Genomic DNA, 23,272 nt, shown 5'->3' with positions numbered 1-23,272 from the left:
CTCTACCTCACTGCTCCCCCATCTCTTATCATCATCTGATAACCTTCACAATGACTCACCCTCCCTCTCAGCCACGCTCAGTCACCTCAACAGGTTTTGATATCTTCAAGCTCTCAACCACTGTTTCACCTTTCCTTGTCTCCATTACGTTATCCAGATCTGTCCACGAGGCTGTCTTGTCGTACAACTCTATTCTCTCCTCTTCTCTGGACACTTGTGTTTCCCGTTCTGTCAAGTGTACCAAACCTCAACCTTGGCTCACTCCCAGTATCCGCTACTTATGTTCCTGTACCTGCTGTGCTGAGCACCTTTGGCTCAAATCTCGCACACATATTGACTTTCTTCACTTTAAATTTATGGTAAATCATGCCAAATGAATCTGATTGAATTCTTTGACTGGGTGAATGCAGAAGATGTAATTTACTTAGATTTCAGCAAAGCCTTTGACATGGTTCCTCATAGGAGACTCTTAAATAAACTTCATGGGCTAAAGTTAGGGCCCAAAGTGATGAACTGGATTAGAAACTGGTTGATGGACAGACACCAGCAGGTAGTGGCAAATGGAATTTGCTCAGATGAAGGACAGTTGAGTAGTGAAGTGCCTCAAGAATCAGTGCTGGGACCAATCCTGTTCAATATGTTTGTGAGCAACATTGCACGGGGACACCAGGAAATTCTTTTTCACTGAAAGGGTGGTTGATCGCTGGAATAGTCTTCCACTTCAGGTTATTGAGGCCAGCAGCGTGCCTGATTTTAAGGCCAAATGGGATAGACACGTGGGATCTATTCACAGAGAAAGGTAGGGGAAGGTCATTGGGGTGGGCAGACTAGATGGGCCGTGGCCCTTATCTGCCGTCTATTTCTATGTTTCTATATTATTTATTTTATTTTATTTTTTTAAGTTTTATTTTTTGTTGATTGACTGGCGGGGCCTGTCCCACATCCTCAGCCTGCAGGCTTCTACTTTGCAGTGGCTATCTCCCCTTCTATGTACTGGCCGGTCACGGACTTCAAGAAGTGTACCCAGTGCTTGTGTGCGATCTCCCTCACTGACCCACACCGCTGGTGCCTTCAGTGTCTGGGGCCTGACCATTGCCTGGAGTCGTGCGTTCACTGTGCTACCCTTCAACCTCAAGCCCTCACAGTCCAAGTCACTATATGAGCCATGGGATTATAGCAAGTCCATGCATAGGGCATCCCAAGATGTAGTACGCTCTCTATCCGGAACAGCCAGCGGCCTCTGGATTCTGAGAATAAACTTCCTACACAGGAACCAGAGATCCTAAGTGAGATGAGCAAGGACAGAAACAAACAGTATAAGAAAAAGATAAGAGCAGTGAATAAAGAGGAGCGAACCCGCCCTGATATAGATGGTGTACCCAACCCTCCTCTCCCCACCCCCTCCAGTCCCTCTCTCAACCCTCTTTTCAAGAAAACACCTACCTCTCCAATCCCTCCCTGCCTTCTCCCTCCCATCTTGATGAACTTCATAGAACCAATATCCCTATGGAAATCCCTCAAAGGAATCAATCATGTCTAGACACCCACAGCAATCTATCACAAAGTTTAATTCCAGCTTCCCACCTCCCAAAAGACTCCACCCACCTGAAGTGTAATCTCCCAAGTCCCCCACCCATACTATGTTCCCTCCTCATGTCACAAAAAAACCATACCCAAAGCTCCCAGAGATCTGAAAGTCCCATATTCCCGTCTACAGGCATAGGAAGCAGGAACAAGAAAGACCATGCAACCAAAATACCATTGCAATCCAGACAAGCCCTGAGCAGTTTTAATCTGGAGGGAGCTAATCAGTTCTCTAATGAACAAACAACACTGTGGAGTGGTCTACGTCACTAGGACTGTCCTAACTTCCACAGCAATGGACCTTGGTACCACAAAAAACCCGAAATGTTCAAAAGCAAACAATGCGGAACCAGATCTTGGACTTCCAAGAGTTAAAATGGCAAATTTTATTAATGTCTATTTCAAATTCAAATATCACAATGTAGTAAAAGCCAAACACATTCCAGGAAAATAAAGTCACTTTGTTATGCATTGCTGCAATCTGATGATCAGACCCTGCACAGGCTGTGTTTCGGCAGTATTTGCCTTCTTCAGGGGTCTTTTGAACACAGCTAAAGAAACAGCAGCATCACAGAAAATACCCTTAAAATTGAAGTTGGGCAGGAGGGATGCCAAAGAGATAATCAGAGATAATCAGTACCATGCACACCATCCACCACATGCTCAACCACAGTCCCAGGCACAAACACTCCCCTATCCTCCCCCAAGTCCCTCCCACCCTGGCTCCAAAGAATTTTAATGCTTCTGCCCTGAAGGGGCATATCATCTTTTTAAGGGAGAATGGCCATGAAAGGAAACAAGTTGATCATCCCAGGTTACCAAAGTGCCGGATCAACTGCCTCTGTCCATAGAAAACTCCAAAAACTGAGGCAAGGGAAATAAACACTTGGCCAGCACTGTCCAGAAACCCAGGAACCATGCATGGGCCTCAGCTAGCACTGTACAGAAACCCAGGAACTATCCGTGGGCCTCAGCTCTCGCCAGCATCTGGCTGTACCATTCCGGAAGCGGTAAACAGTAGCACATGGTGTTTCCCACAAAGAACTGGGAAATGCATTGGCCACTCAAAATACATAAGCACGCTGCTGAAAGAAAAATAAAGCTCAAAAGTCCATGCACCACCACACACACCAAACATCTCACTCAGACATCTAACCCATACCACACATCACCACCATAGTGCTCTCTCAGACACCAGCCAACACTGAGGTCTGTCCAACACTCCAGAGAGCTGAGTAGTCCAGATGGGAAATTCCTCCAGAAGACCATAGTCTATCAGAATTCCAGTTCAGCAAAGACTTCCAGTCCAAAATAGCGATCCTCCGGGGCCTCAGGCTGACTCAGCAGAAGAGAAAGTGGGTGCTTCAGTTTCAGAATCGGGCAAAGTATCAACAGCTTGCACTGCAGCCATAGTTGTAACACCATTGTGCGTGATCCATAACTTCACATTATAGTTCAGGGCAAAACAGATTTTGCGGGCAAACACCTTAGTGCAGGCTGGTGAAAAAGTCCTCCTCTTCTGTGCCACCTTACTGGAGTAATCCTGAAAGCACAGAACACATTGATTCTCATGAGTCAAAACTTGGCCACTGTGCAGTACTCTGAGAATGGCAGTCTTGTTTGCAAAATTGAGGATCTGCATGATGATCACCCGTGGCCTCACCGCCACTGCTGGATGCCCTTCAACTAGATGGGCACGCTCAGTACGCAGTGGGCCCAAATTCTCCAGTAGCTTCAGGGTCGATGGCAACCACCCCTCAAAAAAGCGATCGAGGTCAAAGTCAGGTAATGATTCAGGGAGCCTAACAAAATGTAGACTATTCCATCTACTGCGGTTCTCCAGATCCTCAAACCTCTCCTTCAAGGCCTGTATGTGTCTCTCGTGTTGGGCAGTCGCGGCCTGCACATCAAGGACCCTATCTTCCATGTCATTGACTCGTTGCTGTTAAGCTCTCGGCTCACCTCCTCTATTTTCCCCTGAAAGGTTTCCAATAAGGAGCAGGCATTTGTACAAGATCATCTCCAATGCTGCTGTGACCTCCAAGGAAATCTCCGAGACCCAAGTTGAGGCAACGGAAGGGCCTGCAAGACTAGGAGGTGCCACCATTTTATCTTCTGGCATATAAACCCGGTCACGGTCCTTCTGCACTGATTTAGTGGCCATGGTTCTCTCCAGGATGGATTGCTGTAACTCCCTATTTAATGGAATGGCCAAAAGAGATCTCAAACGCCTCCAGCGCATACAAAACGCAGCAATCCGCCTCCTACACAACCTCAACTACCATGATCCTATCTCCCCAGCCCTCCACGCAGAGCACTGGCTCCCGATCAACCAATGCTGTGCTTTCAAGGCCCTGGTGATAGCACATAAAAGAATCTACGCCCCATCCCAGCATACATAGGATCCAAGCTAACCCTATACACCCCTACCCGCCTCCTCCGCTCTGAAACAGAGAAGCACCTATGCATCCACCCAGGAAGGTCTCTCCTGTCAGAAACCGCCCGCAAACGCTCCTACAGCCACTTCATCCCCCAACTCTGGAACCAACTCCCCCCACAAATCAGACTGCAGAACTCTCTGGTGACCTTCCGGAAAACAGTAAAGATCCTCCTCTTCAACTGAAATTCTAACTGCAAACTACCCCTTGACCCCCTTATATTCCCCCACATTTCTGCACTCTCCTGTACTTAAGTTGCTGTATAGTCTTTGAACTGTCAAAATGTACTTAAGTTGTTGTATAATCTTGTACTGTCCAAAATGTTTTCCATTGTTAATGTTGGCTTGTAACCCATTCTGAGCTACTGGGAGGATGGGATAGAAATCGAAATAAAAGTGGTAGGAAATAATTCATTATATGGTAAATGTGTTTTATATTTGTTATGAAAGGGATGGGAGGGAGGGGGATAAGCTTTATAAATTGGATTATTGCAGAATATCAAGTGTTGTATCCAAGTTAAAATGTTATTACTTTTTGATGCACTTGTAAGTTCTAAAAATGAATAAAGAAAGAAGAAATTGAAATAAATAAATAAATGGTGCCTTGCTGCTGCACCAAATATCGCTCGAACAAGTCGTCTCACCAAAGACGAATCACGGGCTCAGAGTGGGGAGGTTTAAATAAGGAAAAAAGCAGATTGCTCAGGCGGTCTGCAGGAGAGCAATGCTTCAGCATCCTCTCCTGTGCATAGTGTCATGTGATCTTGTGATGCTAGTGATTTTACAAATATATATTCTGGTGGTTTATTATTGAATTTCATTTTTGAAAATAGAGATTTGTGCACTTGGAAAAACAAGAGATTAGATATTTACATTTTCTTGATTATAAGAGTTTCCTGGGTAGTAAATAAGAGGATATATATTTGAAAAGTAAAGGTGTTCAATTTGTGTCTTTCCTCTTCTCCTGTAGTTTGTGTATTGCCAAGTATGCTGTGAACCCTTCCACAAGTTTTGCTTGGAGGAGAGTGAGCGCCCCATAGAGGACCAGCTGGAGAACTGGTGCTGTCGTCGCTGCAAGTTTTGTCATGTGTGTGGCAGACAGCACCAGGCCACAAAGGTAAAGATAATTACCCTATAGATGTCTCTCCCCCCTTTTCTGTTACCAGGAAGTGCTGTCATTCAGTTCTGCTTCATGACTAAGCAAAAGCAATATTTTTGGCAGTAGCAATATAGTAACACCATGAGGTGTTTTCCATGAGAGCATGATTTCATGCTAAAATCTGGCAGTGCTACACAAACTGAAGGGTCCTTTTACTAAGGCGTGCCAACTGATTTAGTATGTGCTAAATGCTAACTTGCCCGTAGAATATAATGGGCACATTAGCATTTAGCATGCGCTAAATCGGTTAGCGCACTTTAGTAAAAGGACCCCTGAGTTAGGTTAACGTGTGTATTTTCTTTTCTTTTGAACTTTTTTGGTTAAGACTGAACATTCCTGCCCTTCCAAGACTAGTCTTCACATTCTAAATTGCTGCACTCTTGTGGTATCCAATGATAGTGAGGAGAGAGTTGCATGTTTATTTTTCATTTCAAGAATTATTTTTAAGTTTTATCTGATAAATGATGCAAGTATAACTTTGTACATTATTTCCAATTTTGAAGGAGGAAGGAAAAAAGTTCAGTTGTGATATTAAAATCACCTTACAATAAAGGCAAATCAGTTATTATACCCCATTTGTCTACTTTATTTTCTAGGCCATACCCTGATTCTGCGGTTATACTGTTTTCTTGAGGAAAAATCACATGCCACTTTACATATCCATTCACTTTGCTTCATCACACACTAACTCACAAATTCATTCACTTTGCTTTTCAGTTAAAATGCATTGAAATAGTTTGAATTTTACAACCCAGAGGATATAGATGAAAATGTCCATTTGACTTACCCAATTTGTTCATTTGTACCAGCCTATTGTGTCATCACATGCTATACTTGATTTGTGTGTTTTTTTTCTCTCCCTTTGGTGCTAAAATTCTTCTTTTTTTGTCTATTTTGCCTAACCTCTGTTAATGTGAACTGGTTGATATTGTCTTATGGACTAGTCTTTTGCTTGAATAAATGTGTGTCTGTCTTTCTCTGTTTCCTTGGCTGCTTTCTGTCTGTCTGTCTTTCTTTCTTTCTCTCTCTTTCCTCGGCTGTCCACCACCACCCCGTGTCTGCTCCCCCTGTCCAGCAGTAGCCCTTCTCCCTTCGTTTTACCTCCCCCTGTCCAGCAGCACCCCTTCACTGCTCCACCTGTCCAGCAGCAGCCCTTCTTCCTTCTTTTTACCTCCCTCCTGTCCAGCAGCACCCCTTCCCTGCTCCCCCTGTCCAGCAGTAGGCCTTCTCCCTTCCTTTTACCTCCCTCCTGTCCAGCAGCACCTCTTCCCTGCTTCCGCTGTCCAGCAGTAGGCCTTCTCTCTTCCTTTTACCTCTCCCCCTGTCCAGCAGCACACCTTACCTGATCCACCTGTCCAGTAGTACCCCTTCTCCTTTCCCTGCTCCCCCTGTCCAGCATCCGCTAGCCAGGGCTTTTGCTAGGCTGGCCCACCTCGCATTATTGAAGTGGGCTGACCTAGCAAATGCCCCGCAGTTGCTGTGTTTGCTGGTCTGGGGGTGAGAAGAGGCATCGCGGCAGCGTAGGAGTCAAACCACCACTGCCACTCAAATCTCTCCAGCACCACAAGCAGCCCTATGTGCCGCAAATCGAATTTGGCACGGATGCACACATCATGGTGGCAGGGAACACGCACTTAGGGTTATATTATACAGGATTAACATGCGCACTTAGGGTTATATTATACAGGATTAAGAACTGGTTGAAAGACAGAAAACAGTAAGTTTAAATGGTCAATATTCTCTATGGAAAAGGGGCCTGTGCTGGGACCGCTGCTTCTTAACATATTTGTCAGTGATCTAGAGATTAGAGAATGACACGGTGGCGGTTTACCCGCGGCCACCGCATTTTAGCCGCTGGTCACCCGCTGAAAACGGGGAAGAAAACTAGCAGTCGCTGCGGCGACGGGGACAAGGCCATTCACCGCCCGCGGGGCAGTGAATGGTCTTGTCCCCGCAGTGAGGCATGAAGGATCGCGCGGTCCCCGCAGCTCACACCCGCCTGCCCAATCGATTCTAGTGTTTAGCCAGCTCTCTCCCTTCTCCTCACCTTAGTTTGTAGATTTTCTTTTTCGGCGACCCGCACGCTATCAGAGAGCCGCGCACGCGCGGCTGCTCAGTGTTCAATCTTCTGCTCTGACGCAACCGGAAACAGGAAGTTGCAGCAGAGCAGAAGATTGAACACTGAGCAGCCGCGCGTGCGCGGCTCTCTGATAGCGTGCGGGTCGCCGAAAAAGAAAATCTACAAACTAAGGTGAGGAGAAGGGAGAGAGCTGGCTAAACACTAGAATCGATTGGGCAGGCGGGTGTGAGCTGCGGGGACCGTGCGATCGCTAGTGTTCCCGGCTCAAATTGGAAGGAGGGAGTGAAAGGGAAAAGGATTCTGGGCCAAGGAGATGAAGTCGGAAAGAAAAACCCACAGCAGGAAAGAAAGGGAAGGACTGGCAGGTGAGCCAGATGCTAGAAGCAGGGGGGGGGGGGAAGAAAGAGGGAAAAAAGCTAGATGGGGTTGAAAAGAAGAGACACACTGGTATGGAAGAGGAAGATAGGGGAAATCTGGACACAGGAAGGTAACAGAAAGAGGGGAAATTATGTGCATGGGGCATAGGGACAGAGACATAAAGGGGACATGCCATGGGGATGGTATATAGACACAGGGGTGGGGGCAATGGCAGATACATAGGGGAGATATTAGAAATGGGGAAAATAGGAGCACAGAAGCAAGATGGTTTGTGGGGATGGGACAGGGACCGAGCTCGCAGGCTCCAGTGGCTTGCACAAATTACATTGTAACGTGCCATGAAAATAAGAGGGAGGAAGGTAGATAGATAAGCCACGTGAGAGGAGCTGAAGGGTAGTAGAAAGGAACAGATGGTAAAGGAGGGAGGGAAGGGTGGTGGTGGAAAGGAATAGGACAGACATTGAAGGAGGGTGGAGAGGAACAGACCCCGAAGGGAAATGTGGAAGACAGAGTGGGAAGAAGACAGATGCCAGACTATGCGGGAGCGGAGGGAAGAAGATGGGTGCCAGCTAGACCAATTGGGGGGGGGGGGTTAAGGGAGAGGCACAGTAACAGCAAATGGAAGACGCAGAGAGAAGACACACAGTGGATGGAAGGAATTCAATGAGAAGATGTGGAAAGCAGAAACCAGACAACAAAGGTAGAAAAAAAAATTATATTTATTTATTTATTTTTTGCTTTAGGATAAAATAGTATATTAGTTGTGTTGATAAAAATTTATAAACAAAGCCCTGCCAGCTGAACATCTCTTTCTCTAGTTCAGCAGCAGGAACTTTGATTTATAAGAAAGGAATAAGCTAAATATTACAGTACTAAGGCTTATATGGATGCAACGGGGACGGTGACGGGGCGGTGAATGGGATGGCAGTGGCGGTGACGGGGCGGTGAAAGGGATGGCGGTGACGGTGACGGGGCGGTGAAGGGAACGGCGGTGACGGGGCGGTGCAGAGGATGGTGGGGCGGTGACGGGGACAGATTTTTTCCCCGTGTCATTCTCTACTAGAGATGGGAATAACCAGTGAGATAATTAAATTTACTGATGACACAAAGTTATTCAAAGTTGTTAAATCGCAAGAGGATTGTGAAAAATTGCATGAGAACTTTGTGAGATTTGGACTAAAAACTACTTCAGCTCGGTGCTATTAGTGCTTTCCATGTTCCTGTTAATCATAAATCTCTGGCCACTCATCCGCTTGTTTCCAGGTTTGTGAAGGGACTTTTCAACTCCAAACCTCTGTTCAAACTGCCTCCAGTTGTATGGGATCTTAATGTAGTTCTCACCAGTTTGAAGCCACCATTTGAACCTCTGTCATCTACTCATCTTAAATTTTTATCACTTGGAAAGTGGTTGTCTTGATCTCAGTCACTTCCGCTTATCAAGTGAGTGACTGTCAAGCATTGGTCTCTGATCCACCGTACACATTATTTCATCATGATAAGGTGGTTCTCTGGACTCATACTAAATTATTTCCAAAAGTAGTCTCAGAATTTTACTTTAATCAGTCCATTGTGCTTCCAGGCTTATTCCAAAGCTTCATTCTTATCCTGGAGAAACAGCTCTTCATACACTGGTTGGCTTCTTAGCTTTCTTATGAAACTGAGGTACCACGAGCCGGCATTGGGCGGGAAGGCACTTGCACATGCGCAGTGCTAGCAGTTGTGAATGTTCTAAAAACCTAAAGTGGCAATACACTTTTACCATTGTCCATACTGGGCTTTCATGGTTGACATCACCCACATGTGAGAATATCTACCTGCTGTCCCTGGATAACATCAGTTCTTTAGCACTCTCCAGACCAGTAGAGGTTAACTTTACGAATGGGTATATATCTAATCATGACCAGCAGGTGGAGACTGAAAACAAAACTTTGGGACAGTATATCCTAGCCCCTCCTCTCTATTTCCCTCAGTCTTCTTTCAGTCTCCAGCAGGTGTTGAGTGATCTGTACCCATCTCCCTTGGTAGGGCTGTTGGAATTTGTTTAAGGGGTTTATTGTCCCTGTTTTTAGCCGGACGGAGCTTGGACGGACTCTGTTTGGGGGTTCGTCCGACCTCGGGGGTGTCAAACCCGGCGGGTCACGAGCGGGGTCCCTCCCCCCACTTCCTCCACCTCCCCACATTTTTTTAGAGGAGCCTCAGCAATAAGCCTTGCCCCCTAAATCAAGCAAGACTATTGCTTTGAGAGCCTGTGGAGTCTGTTCTGTAAAAAAAAAAAAAAAAAAAAAATCCTGAGGTAGTGCTGGTCTGGAGGGTTGTATCCCTTTAAGAAAACTGTATTTTACTGTATTTTTTCAACTAACCGGCACTTTTTTACAGCTAGGTCGCGTATGGAGCAATGAGCACTTCTAAAGGGAAAAAGTGCTCATTGTGCTCCAGACGCGAGGCACTCGCGGCCGGCCTGTGCAAGCGGTGTTCAGGCCGGTGCGGTGGAGGAGCTCCGTCGGCAGCGGCTGCAGGCGCCCAGAGCTCCCCGCCGATGGTGCCTCGCGAGTCGGCAGGGAACGGTGGAGAAGCCCGGTCTTCTCCGTCCGCCCACGGAGGGATTCCCCGAGCCGCCGACGGTCGGGTTTTAGAGGATTCCCTCTCAGCTGATATTTTGACAGCTGATGCCGGCTTGCCTGTTTTAGCGGCTGAGACTTTTCAGGTCTCTCAGCCGCTGCAGGCTGTGGAGGGAGCTGTTTTGGCGGGAAAGACGCCATCTTCTCTGTCTGGCCCCTCCATTTTGTCTTCCACCTCAGGTGACCTTCCCCCTGTTTTGACTATGCAGGGGCAAGGTTCTGCTGGGTCCCCTGCTGTGGCAGGGAGTCCCTTGGGACCCTCGGGGGGGTTTTCTCCTGAATTTTTCTTTTCTTTATGCAGAGCCTATTTTCAGGCGGCTGGGGGTCCCGGTTGCGCCCAGGGGGTCTCGGGGGGTGGTTTTTCCTCCGCGCTTCCTGCGGCTTTGCCTCTTTCGTCTGGCGTGACGTCCCCTCCGCCGCCTCCCTTGTCCAAGCGTCCGCGGGTGTCGTGGGACTAGAATTTGTGGTCTGAGGAACGGGTCGGTCTGGAGGAGGACCTGGACCCTTCTGAGGAATTCCAGGACTCTCTGGAGGGGACGGAAGCTGGCGGCGGGTTGTCGGATTTCCCGTTCTCCAGTGACGAGGCGTCTGTGGTGCGTCTTTTTCAGAAAGATGAGCTGCCTGACCTTATTCAGCAGGTTTCTTCGGTCTTGCGTTTTGAGGACGCGCCGCCGGAGACTCCGCGTGTGGGGGACCCCCTGTTGCGGGGGATCTGTTCCGTTTCCCGCTCTTTTCCTATGCATCAGGATATTCGGGATATTATCCTGGAGCAGTGGAAAACGCCGGAGACGCCGTTTCGGCTGGCGCGCAGCATGGCTCGCCTGTATCCCATTCCTGAAGGGGATCGGGCTACGTTAGCTTCGCCGGTCGTGGATGCGGTGGTCTCGGCAATTTCCAAGCGGCATACCGTGCCTGTTGAGGGCGGTTCTGCCTTGCGAGACCCTGAGGAGCGCAAATTGGAGGGCCTCCTTAAGCAAAATTTTCAGGTCTCTGCCTTTGGGGTCCAGGCGGCTATTTGTGGGGGACTGGTCGCTCGCGCCGTGTTTCGGTGGGCGGAGCGGGTCTTGGATCGAGAGTCTGACGACTGGTCTCTGGTGGATCAGGAGGTTGCGAAGATTGAGATGGCGGCCTCATTCCTCTCAGATGCTCTCTATGACTTGGTGCGGATCTCGGCTAAGTCTATGGCTTTTGGCGTGGCCGCAAGGCGTGTGTTGTGGCTGCGCGCTTGGGCGGCGGATGCTGCGTCCAAAGCTAAGCTTACTAAATTTCCCTTTCGGGGGTCGTTTTTGTTTGGAGAGGACTTGGATAAGTTGATTCAGACTCTGTCGGACTCGAAAGTTCCCCGTCTGCCGGAGGACCGTGCCCGCCCGGCGTCTCGGGGGGGTGCGGCCCGGGGGCGTTTGCGGGATTTTCGCAAGTATCGCCCTGGGCGTGGGGCTGCTTCTTTCCAGTCTCCGGGATTTTCCCGGGGTCGGTTCTTCCAGCGTATGCAGCCCTTTCGGGGGGCCCGTCGGGGGGCAGGGAATCCCTCCGCCGGTTCCCCCGCTTCCCGTCCTGCACAATGACGCCTTGCCGGCGCCCCCTTTGGTTCCGGTGGGGGCCCGGCTGCGCGATTTTTTCCCCAAATGGGCCGAGATCACGTCCGATCAGTGGGTCCTGGAGGTGGTGCGGGACGGTTATGCCCTGGAGTTCGCCCGCTCTCTACCGGATTTTTTCCTCGCTTCTCCATGTCAGACTCCGGGGAAGACGCAGGCTTTTCGCCAGACCCTTCAGCGCTTGCTAGATCTCAGGGCAGTTGTTCCGGTGCCCCCTCCGGAGTGGGGCACGGGCAGGTACTCCATTTACTTTGTGGTGCCCAAGAAGGAGGGGACTTTTCGGCCCATCCTCGATTTGAAAGGGGTCAACAGGGCTCTCAAGATTCCCTCTTTCCGTATGGAAACTCTGCGGTCGGTCATTCTGGCGGTTCAGCCGGGGGAGTTTCTCACTTCTCTCGATCTGACGGAGGCCTACTTGCATGTTCCCATTCGGGCCTCTCATCAGCGTTTCCTGCGCTTTGCAATCTTGGGTCGGCACTTTCAGTTCTGTGCGCTTCCCTTTGGGCTGGCCACGGCTCCTCGGACGTTCACCAAGGTGATGGTGGTCGTCGCGGCAGCCTTGCGGTCGGAAGGCATCCTGGTACACCCCTACCTGGACGACTGGTTAATTCGGGCAAAGTCGTTGCAGGAAAGCTCCCGGGTGACTGCTCGGGTGGTGGAGTTTCTCCGGTCGCTGGGCTGGGTGGTCAACCTTTCCAAGAGTCGGTTGGTCCCGGCTCAGCGTCTGGAGTACCTAGGGGTGCTGTTCGACACCTCCTTGGGGAAGGTCTTCCTCCCAGAGGGCCGGGTGAGCAAATTGCAATCTCAGATTCGCCTGCTTTTGGCGTCCCGGTGTCCTCGGGCGCGAGATTTCCTCCAGGTCTTGGGGTCGATGGCGGCGTCCCTGGACGTGGTGAGGTGGGCGCGGGCCCACATGCGTCCTCTCCAGTATGCTCTGCTCCGGAGGTGGTCTCCCCAGAGGCACGGGATGGATGTTCCGGTCCCCCTGCGAGGCTTGGCGCGCTGCAGTCTGCGTTGGTGGCTCCAGACCCCTCACCTAGTTCAGGGGGTGGGTCTGGATCTCCCGCAGTGGACGGTGCTCCTGACGGATGCGAGTCTCCTGGGTTGGGGGGCTCAGTGTTTGGGTCACTCAGCTCAGGGCACCTGGTCCGCGGAGGAGGCCGCCTGGTCGATCAACGTGTTGGAGACCAGAGCGGTCCGTCTGGCGCTGTTGGCTTTCCACTCCCTGTTGCGGGGCAAGTCGGTCAGAGTGCTGTCGGACAATGCCACGGCGGTGGCTTATGTCAATCGTCAGGGGGGTACCAAGAGCACTCAGGTGGCGCAGGAGGCGGCTCTGCTCATGGTTTGGGCGGAATCCCATCTGCTGGACCTCTCGGCCTCTCACATAGCCGGAGTAGAAAATGTTCAGGCAGACTTCCTCAGTCGTCACTTCCTAGATCCAGGAGAGTGGTGTCTCGGCGCCGAGGCGTTTCAGTTGATAGTGCAGGCTTGGGGGCAGCCCCTGATGGACCTGATGGCCACGGGTGGCAACGCCAAAGTGCCCCGCTTCTTCAGTCGTCGCAGGGACGGTCTGGCCGAGGGTCTGGATGCTCTGGTCCAGCAGTGGCCAACGGAGGGGCTGTTGTATGTGTTCCCTCCTTGGCCGCTGGTGGGCAGAGTGCTTCTTCGCATTGTTTACCATCCGGGTTTGGTGGTGCTGGTGGCGCCGGATTGGCCTCGCCGTCCGTGGTATGCGGATCTGGTGAGGCACCTGGTAGCGGATCCTCTTCCTCTGCCTCTCACGGACGACCTTCTGATGCAGGGTCCCATTCCCATGTTCGACCCGTCTCCCTTCTGTCTTACGGCGTGGCTCTTGAAAGGGGTCGCCTTAGCAAGAAGGGATATTCAGACAAGGTGATCTCTACACTGTTGGGGTCCCGGAGGTTTTCTACCTCTCGGGCTTATGTGCGGGTTTGGCGTCTCTTTGAGGAATGGTGTCGGGCGCGGGGAGTGACCTCTTTTCGCGCTTCTCTGCCTAACATTCTGGAGTTCTTGCAGGATGGCCTGGATAGAGGCCTGGCTTGGTCTTCTCTCCGGGTTCATCTTGCGGCCCTGTCGGCTTTTCGAGGGTTGGTGTCAGGTCAGCGTTTATCGGCTCTTCCTGATGTGATTCGGTTTTTGCGGGCGGCCAAGTTGCTTAGGCCTCCCCTACGGCCCTCGGTTCCCTCTTGGGATCTTAATCTGGTGCTCTCTGTTTTGGTGCGTCCGCCTTTCGAGCCGTTGGACGACTGTTCTTTGAAGGACCTTACTTTGAAGGCGGTCTTTTTGGTGGCCATTACTTCTGCTAGGCGTGTTTCTGAGCTGCAGGCTTTCTCTTGTAGGACTCCCTTCTTGGAGTTTTCTAGGGAGCGGGTCGTCTTGCGGCCTGTTCCTTCCTTTCTGCCTAAGGTTGTTTCTCCTTTTCATGTCAATCAATCGGTGGTTCTCCCGGTCTTGGGTGGTCGGGAGGGCTCTTCTGAGCAACGGCAGCTGCGCAAGTTGGATGTCGGTCGGGTCCTTCGCTCTTATGTGCAGCGGACCCAGGAATTCCGGAAGTCCGATCATCTCTTTGTCCTCCTGGCGGGTCCTCGTCGGGGAGCTGGCGCTTCTAAGGCTACTATTGCGCGCTGGATCAAGGAGACGATTGCTTCCGCTTATCTTCTGAAACAGCAGCCTGTTCCGGAGTTTCTCAAGGCTCATTCCACTCGGGGTCAGGCGGCTTCTTGGGCTGAGTCGTCGCTCGTGCCTCCTGTGGATATTTGTAAGGCTGCGGTTTGGTCCTCCTTGCATTCCTTTGTTCGTCATTATCGGGTTGATGTGCAGGCGCGTCGGGACGCGGTGTTCGGTGAGCGTGTACTGGTATCGGCCCTTCGGGGGTCCCGCCCGTGAGAGGGACTGCTTTGGTACGTCCCATTCGTAAAGTTAACCTCTACTGGTCTGGAGAGTGCTAAAGAAGGAGAAATTAGGTTCTTACCTGCTAATTTACTTTCTTTTAGCTTCTCCAGACCAGTAGAGGTCCCCACCCTGTCTGTTGTTGTTGTTGTTGGGGCTGTTGCGCGGGCAGTTTTTGGTTTTTGCTGCGGGTTCTAGTATTTTTCTAGGGCCGGGGAGAATTGAAGAACAGCGGCTGTGGCTCGGCTGGCTTAGCTGGCGAGCTGTGGGGACATTCTTCCTTCGGGAATTTCTCCTCTGCATTTTCCAACAGCATTTTGGGTTTGTTATTTGTTACTCCTTTCGGAGTATTGTTTTTTCTCTCTGTTGTTTTCCAGTTCTTGGTTCTGCTTGGCTATTCGGCAGACTGAGGGAAATAGAGAGGAGGGGCTAGGATATACTGTCCCAAAGTTTTGTTTTCAGTCTCCACCTGCTGGTCATGATTAGATATATACCCATTCGTAAAGTTAACCTCTACTGGTCTGGAGAAGCTAAAAGAAAGTAAATTAGCAGGTAAGAACCTAATTTCTCCTTACATTAAGTAACTGTGCTTTCGGTTGCAGGACAACTGTTTTATAAACTACATTGTTAATGCTGAATGACTAAAATCAGTTTTACGTAAATCTCTTAGTAATGCTTGTGGATGTTTCCATATGACATGATGGAAAATTGAATTCTGTGTTTTGTTCTTTGCATTTTTTTTGTTTTGTTGGTCTTTTGTTCTGCAATACAGCAGCTCTTGGAGTGCAGTAAGTGCCGAAACAGCTATCACCCTGAGTGCCTGGGACCAAACTACCCTACAAAGCCTACCAAGAAAAAGAAAGTTTGGGTGAGGAGTTTGAAAGCCTTTCTATAGAAGCACTTTCTATAGAAGCACTTTCTATAGAAGAATTGTCTGTTTATATACTAGTTCATAACTATAGGGCAGAGTTCTAATTTTAACCGTATTTGTTTTAGAATAAACTGATATTTTTGGTTTTGAAAGTAGTGATAGACATTTAATGGATCATCATAAGAAAAATCTAAATGTCATGTAATGCATGACATTTTCCAAACCATATAAGAACATAAGAATAGCCTTACTGGGTCAAAGCAATGGTCCATCATGCCCAGTGGCCAATCCAGGTCACTAGTACCTCGTCCTTCTGACAGATATTACTTTAGGGAACACATCTCCCATATTACAGAATTTCCCATAATTATAAATGGTCCATTAACAATTCTAAATGCTAATGTCTCATAAGACATCATGTGGGAAGGTATGTAGCAGTTAGGACATGCTTGCATTATTCTCACTCTCAGAAACTCCCTTCCCCCAGATCTCTTCAATTTAAAGAGAGATTACCTGAGACATTGGTAATAAATAGAAATGAAATAAAACAAAAAAGAAAATGCATTAGTACTTTTTTTTTTTTTTTTGAAGGTAATACCTTCTTTAAATCAGAAATGAGCAAATGATGACAAATACCAGAATTTAAGTGAAACATGAAACCATTCCATTTGTTCATTTTTGATCTAAAGAAGGTATTGCCTTCAAAAACTAATCAAAAATGTATTGTTAGTCCATTAAAAAATATATTATCCTGTTTTCTTTTATTTCTATTTATTATCTTTAAAAGTGAAATAACACGACTACCACACCATTTTATCCTGAGACATTGGAAATTCTCACTCAGTTTTTTTTGAGTCAGATATGGGGAAAGCCACTGCTCGCTCTGGGATCAAATAGCATGCAATTTTGCTAGTACACATCCCCCTCCATATTCATGGGAGTTAGAGGCAAAGCCGTCCCGCGAATAACTTTAGGGCTGACTCTGACCCACCCCTGCCTCCCAGACCTGTCCACTGTACTTACTTTTTAAAACTTGGTGGTCTAGCGGTGAAGCAGAGCAGGAGCGATCTTCCAACTCTCCTGCCCCGTGCAGAGCCAGGAACAAATATGGCTGCCGTGAGTTCCTGCGAGATCACGGGAACTCACGGCAACCATTTTTGTTCCCAGTTCTGCACAGGGCAGGAGCATAGAAAGATCAATCCTGCCCTGTTTCACTGCTATACCACCAGGTTTTAAAAAGTAAATGGAGAGGTCCGGGAGGTGGGGTGGGTCACCCAGATGAAAACCGCGAATAACTGAAGTTGCGAGTTCCGAACCCATGAATATGGAAGGGGCTTTGTGTTTGGGATTCTGCCAGGTACTTGTGGCCTGGATTGGCCTCTGTTGAAAACAGAATACTGGACTAGATGGCCATTGGTCTGACCCAGTATGGCTAGTATGTTCGTATAAGTTATTCTTGACCACTTGTGGTGTATTTTAGGAAATGATGCTTTAATCTTGGAGATGAGATCTGTCATCAAGAACTACAAGATATATCTATCTTTTTTAATGTGTTGAAATGAGAATTGATGTTCCAGTTATTTATATTTGTAATGTTTTATTATTATTCTGTGCATTATTTGGCCTTGGGTTAGGTGATTTAAATGCTGATATACATTCTCCTTAGATAAAGTTTTTTTTTGCCAGTCAGGTGTCTCCAGAGCACTGGAAAATATCAGTATGATCATCTCCTTTTTTATGTTAATTAACAAAACAAAAATCAAAAATTATTGGATAGACTATGTGGTAGTGTTGTCCAGAAAAACCTAAAGTAGAAAAAACTGTACAAATTTGAAGTTTTTCCCATGAATTTGATTGTGTTTGATCAGAAAATAATTTTAAAATTTTTTTTAAAGACCATCCTAGGGTTCCTCAAAGCCACTGATTACATAAAGCTTAGTTTTTCTTAAAATTTGGTATTCTGGTACATCCCTTCCGGATTCTATATGCAAGGTGTCCAATCTATTCCTGCGATAGAGGACTTGCAGAAATCCACACTTTTTGCACCATGTGCTCCTCCTACTACCAAGGGAGAGACAGAGCCTCCTGCAATTTGTTTTTTGCAAACGATCCGTGCAAAAGTATTTCTGATCTGCATCTTCTGGCTCTCTCCGTGGCTCATGTAACTGGGGTCGAAGACATGCAAGCGGACTTCTTCAGTCAATAGGTCCAGGATCCGGGAGAATGGTCTCTCTTCCAAAGAGCATTCTGTCTTACAGTATAACATTGGGGTGAACTGCAGGTGGACTTGATGACTTTAGCTAAGAATTTGAAAGTTAGGTGCTTCTTCAGATGCAAGCTTAGGCCTAGACGCATTGGTTCAGCCCTGGTCAGCTCATGAACTCCTTTGCTTTCCCTCCATGGCCTCTGATTGGTTGGGTCATCCACAGGATAGTATCGCATCCAGGATTGGTGATCCTAGTGGCTCCAGATTGGCTTCGTTGTTTGTGGTATGCGGATCTGGTCCATCTTCAATGAGATAGGAACAGGAAGCTCAAGCTGCCTCTTATCGCAGCCACCTGAGTCAGGGAACGGTTCCCATGCAGAACCCACAGCGCTTTGGTCTTTCAGCATGGCTCTTGAGCGCACTCAGCCTTGCTGATGTAAGGATATTCTGATGTGGTCATCTCGATGCTTTTAATGTCCAAGAAACCCTCTACTATGGCTTCTTATGCCAAAGTATGGAATGCTTTTCACCAGTGGTAGGCCAAGAATCCAGTGGAGCTGGTGAGGGCTCCTATTCCGGTGGTTTTGGCTTTCTTTTATGCAGGTTTAGATAAGTTTGTTAGTGGTCTCCCTTAAAGTTCAAGTGGGCAGGTCTTTTGGTGTTTTCGAGTACACAGTGGTTCCAGTTCACTGACGGCTCATCCAGATGTGGCCAGATTTCTCAGAGGGGCATTTTGTTTGCGTCCTCCTTGCCATCAGCCTTTTCCTATGTGGAATCTTAATATTTTGCAAAGTCTTGTGAGAAGCCTCTTTTGAGCCTCTAAAGGATGCTACTAGAGAATGACACAGCTAGCCGCGGGTAACCCGCCAAAATGTTGGGGAAAAAACTGTGTTCACCGGATCCACAGGATCGGAGCAAAAGGATCAGATATTGCGCAAGTTGGATGTCGGGATAGTCTTGCTCCACTATTTGGAGAAGACTAATGATTTCTGGCTGTCTGATCACCTTTTTGTCATGATTGCTGTGCCTTGCCATTGTTGGCCGGCGTCCAAGTCCTCAATCGCTCAATGGATTCACCTGGCCATTTCCGCAACTTTCATTGCCCTTGGCAAACAGCTGCTGGTTTCTCTTAAGGCTCACTCAACTAGAAATCTTGCTGCTTCGTGGATGGAGTTCCACATGAGTCATCCAGATGAACTTTGCAGGGTGACTACTTGGTCCTCTTTTCATACTTTTACCTGGTTTTACTGAGTGGATGTGGTGGCTTGCTCTGATGCCATTTTTGGGACCTCTGTGTTGAGGGTAGGCTCTTCTTTCCCTCCCTAGCTGCTACCATTGTTTTGGTACATCACATAGCATATGGAATCCGGAAGGGACATAACAGAATGGAAGATTAGATTTTTACCTTCGATAATCTTCTTTCTGTTAATCCCTGTGTACGCTCGGTTGTTTGGTATAGGCTGCTTCTTTCTGCCTCAGTCCGCTCACATGGCGGCTCTTAAGTCAAAGACTAGTGCCCTAATTGAGTCTAGCCTTACCTGCGTACGTTCCGGTTCAGCGGGAACTTGTCCTATAGCATGTCTCTGTCCCTATGCCCGCATGCACATAATTTCCCCTGTTTGTTACCTTCCTGTGTCCAGATTTCCCCTCTCTTCCTCTTCCACACCAATGTGTCTCTTCTCTTCAACCCCATCTAGCATTTTTCCCTCTTTCTTCCCCCCCCCCCACCCTGCTTCCAGCATCTGGCTCACCTGCCTGTCCTCCCCTTTCTTTCCTGCTGTGGGTTTCTTTCTCTCCCTCTTCATCCCCTTGGCCCAGAATCTCTTTCCCTTTCACTCCCCCCTTCCTAATGTGAGCCGGGAACGCAATCGTGCAGTCCAGCAGCCCCCTCCCGCTCGAATGCAGCGTTCCGTCATCTCCCTCCACCTCACCTTAGATGCCGAGTTTGCCGGCTTTCGTTTTTGCCCAGCCGCATGCTTTCAAAGAGCTGCGCACGCGCGGCTGCTCTGTTGTTCAATCTTCTCCTCTGACGCAACCGGAAACAGGAAGTTACAGGAGAGGAGAAGATTGATCAACTCCAGCAGCTGTGCGTGCGGCTAGGCGAAAAAGAAAGCCAGCAAACTCTGCATATAAGGTGAGGTGGAGGGAGGGAAATAGCGGAATGCTGCGATCGGATGGGTGGGTTTGATGGACCGCACGATCCGTGATTGCCTCACTGCAGAGACAAGACCATTCACCGCTCCACGGGGCGATGAATGGTCTTGACCCCGTCCCCGCAAAGACCACTATTTTTTCTTCCCCGTTTCGGCGGGTTACCCGCGGCTAGCCATGGGTAACAACCACTGTGTCATTCTCTAGTCCTCAATTCATACATTCACTTCTCACTATTGTCTGGAATATTTCTCCAGACTGGATGGGAACTTTGGCCAATCTGTATTACAAAATTAATTTTCTTAGACCAACACTCCCACCATCCCATCTCTGTTAGCTTGGAGGTCACCCATTCGTGAGAATATGCTGCCTGTTTGTCCTGGGATAAAGCAGTTACTTACCGTAACTGGTGTTATCCAGGGACAGCAGGCAGATGTTCTCACAACCTACCCACCTCCCTGGGTTGACTTCTTAGCTGGCTTATCTTAACTGAGGGACCGTGTGCCCTGCGTCGGGCAGGAAGGCACTCGCGCATGCGTGGTTCAGGCTATCGTGAACTTTCTAAAGATTTAAAGTGGCAATGCACTTTTAAGTGGTCCGTACCGGAGCTCTGTCAGTGATCTCACCCATTCGTGAGAATATCTGCCTACTGTCCCTGGATAACACCTGTTACGGTAAATAACTGTGCTTTTTTGTGGATGGTAGATTTAGTTGGATTCTGTTAAGGATTCTTTTTGATGTTGACCAAACATTAGAGAATAATTGGATGAGAGGGGCTGCTGAGCTTCCATATAGGATCTGGTGTAGGATACAAGACGATTTGAAAATTATTCGGGATGGTATTGGGAGCCATTGTAATTGCCTGATGGAAGGTTGTAATTGAGTCAAATTTCTTTAATCAAAAGAACGGCTTAAAATTTTTTGCCTCCTTGGCTATTTTTTCCTCATAGTCTCTTTTGGCCCCTCTCACCACCTTATGGCACTTGCTTTGATGTTGTTTGTGCCTGATCGTTACTTGTTTTCATATTATCCCAGGACAAGCAGGCAGCTATTCTTGACTGATGGGTGACGGCACCGACGGAGCCCCGGTACGGACAATTTTAGAGTGATTGCACTCTAAGAACTTTTTAGAAAGTTCTAGCTCGGCCGCACCGCGCACGCGCGAGTGCCTTCCCGCCCGACAGAGGCGCGCGGTCCCTCAGTTTCTTAGTTTCCGCGGAGCTAAGAAGACGCGTTTTCAACGGCTGTTGAAATTTTTTCCTATCTTGCCTTCCCGCTCGCGTAAACGTTGGCTTAATTTGCCTTTTTTCTTTCTTTTATTTTGTTAAAAAAAAAAAAAAAAAAATCTTTCATTTTTTTCTTCAATTTTCGGTTTTCCCCGGCGGGGCCTTCTGCCACCATCGAAGCCTCGGCCTTCGATTTGGCGGAAGCCGTTTTTCCTTTCATGCCCCCTCAACCGGGTTTTAAAAAGTGCCAGCGGTGTGCTAGGCCTATATCTCTCACGGACCCACACAACTGGTGTTTACAGTGTTTGGGTCCTGAGCATCAGGCCTCTTCTTGCACCCGCTGTGCTACTTTGAAAAAACGAACTTTAAAAAATCGCTTAATTCAACAGCGATTGTTGTTCGGTGCCGAGATGTCCGACCCCGTTCCCTCGACTCCGGCTTCGGCACCGATTCAGTCGGCACCCTCGTCTTCGACGCCGCGTGATTCCACACCGGCATCCCAACAGTCAGGTAAGCCGGCTAAGAAGCCTTCCCCGCTGGAACGTCTTCCGGCCTCGAGTGCAGTGAGCCCAATCCTGCCGCCGGTTCGACGCCAGCGGAAGCGCTCCGCCCCTATAGAGGTGAGTCCCTCGACATCGGGCTCCTCATCTCCGGGGCGTCGAGCGGCACCGCAGGTACCGCAGAAGAAAAAAGCGGTACCGGTGCCATCCCTCGATGACCGCATTACGGCCATCCTTCAGGTGCAGCTGAAGGAGCAATTAGAACGACTCCTTCCTGCTATCATGACACCGAACCTTCCGGTGCCAGTTCGCACCGAGCCATCGGTACCGGTTGTTGAACAACCTGTATCGGTACCGATTGTGGAACCTGTATTAACCGCTTCCACTGTTTCGGTACCGCTTCACCTAACCTCATCGGTATCGATGCCAGTCCTTGCACCGGAGCCGAGAGCTCACCATCAATCGGTGCAGACTTCGGCACCGGTGCGTCCGATAACTTCTCCGGACACGGTATCGATGAGGTCGGGTAAGTCGATGCGCAAAACCCGACACATGCAAACGTCGACACCTGAGTCTCGGGACCATTCTTCCCATGTAAGGGACCCTGATCTGTGGGGAGACTCAGAGGAACCCTTTCTTTCTGAAGGAGAATGTTCCTCAGAGGAGGAGGATTCGGCTGTCCCTGACCCATCCTCCAAACAGGCCACTTCCTCTTTCTCTAGTTTTTTGAAAGAGATGTGTGAGTCCTTGTCCATTCCTTTGGAGGCTGAATCCAAAAAGTCTAAAGCTTTTTTGGATGCCCTTGATTTTGATCAGCCTCCAAAGGAATTTTTGAAACTTCCCCTTCATGACATCCTGAGGGAAACTTTCTATAAGAATTTAGAGACTCCTTTAACTGTCCCAGGGGCCCCACGTAAACTGGATTCTCTATATAAGGTAATTCCCATTCCTGGGTTTGACAAACCTCAACTTCCACATGAATCCTTATTTGTCGAATCCACCCTTAAAAAGACTTCAGGAGCCAGTGTATATGCATCTGTCCCTCCTGGCAGAGAAGGAAGGGCCATGGATAAATTTGGTAAGAGGCTCTACCAAAATGCTATGTTAGCTAATAGGGCTAGTAATTATGCTTTTCATTTTTCTTTTTATTTAAAGCATCTCCTTACCAACATGGCTTCTTTCGAGAAATATCTTCCTTCACGAAAGCATTCCGCTTTTCACACATGCTTGTCGTCTCTTCTCCAATTGCGTAAGTTTATGGTGAGATCCATATATGACACTTTTGAACTTACATCCAGAGCGACAGCAATGTCAGTAGCTATGCGTCGTTTGGCCTGGCTTCGGGTATCCGAGCTTGATGTTAACCATCAAGATCGGTTAGCCAATGCCCCATGTCTAGGGGATGAGCTCTTTGGGGATTCCATGGACTCAACCACACAAAAGCTCTCTGCTCATGAGACGCGCTGGGATACCCTGCTCAAGAATAAAAAGAAGCCTCCTCCGCCAAGACCATACAGGCAGCAATCGGCCTATCAACGCCGTTTCACAGCCCGTCCA

General features: G+C 48.6%; 1 protein-coding gene across 4 annotated transcripts in view; it reads left to right on the top strand.

Annotated features, from left to right (window-relative positions):
• KMT2A (lysine methyltransferase 2A) overlaps positions 1-23,272 on the top strand; it is a 301,152-nt gene that overhangs the window by 73,347 nt on the left and 204,533 nt on the right. For 3 of the 4 annotated variants that reach the window (XR_004536758.1, XM_033917958.1, XM_033917956.1), the window contains exons 11-12: positions 4,992-5,138; positions 15,534-15,629. Coding sequence is in view for 3 of the 4 variants with exons in the window: in XM_033917958.1 (XP_033773849.1) it covers positions 4,992-5,138; positions 15,534-15,629 (243 nt within the window). In the remaining variant the exon portion in view is untranslated. The remainder of the gene's footprint in view (positions 1-4,991; positions 5,139-15,533; positions 15,630-23,272) is intronic. The other variant, XM_033917957.1, reaches the window with a different exon arrangement.

The sequence above is a fragment of the Geotrypetes seraphini genome, chromosome 13 (genome assembly GCF_902459505.1).
Source record: "Geotrypetes seraphini chromosome 13, aGeoSer1.1, whole genome shotgun sequence".
In the NCBI taxonomy this organism is placed as follows: domain Eukaryota; kingdom Metazoa; phylum Chordata; class Amphibia; order Gymnophiona; family Dermophiidae; genus Geotrypetes; species Geotrypetes seraphini.
Note: the sequence above shows the minus strand (reverse complement) of the source record. Positions and strands in the feature narration are given on the sequence as shown.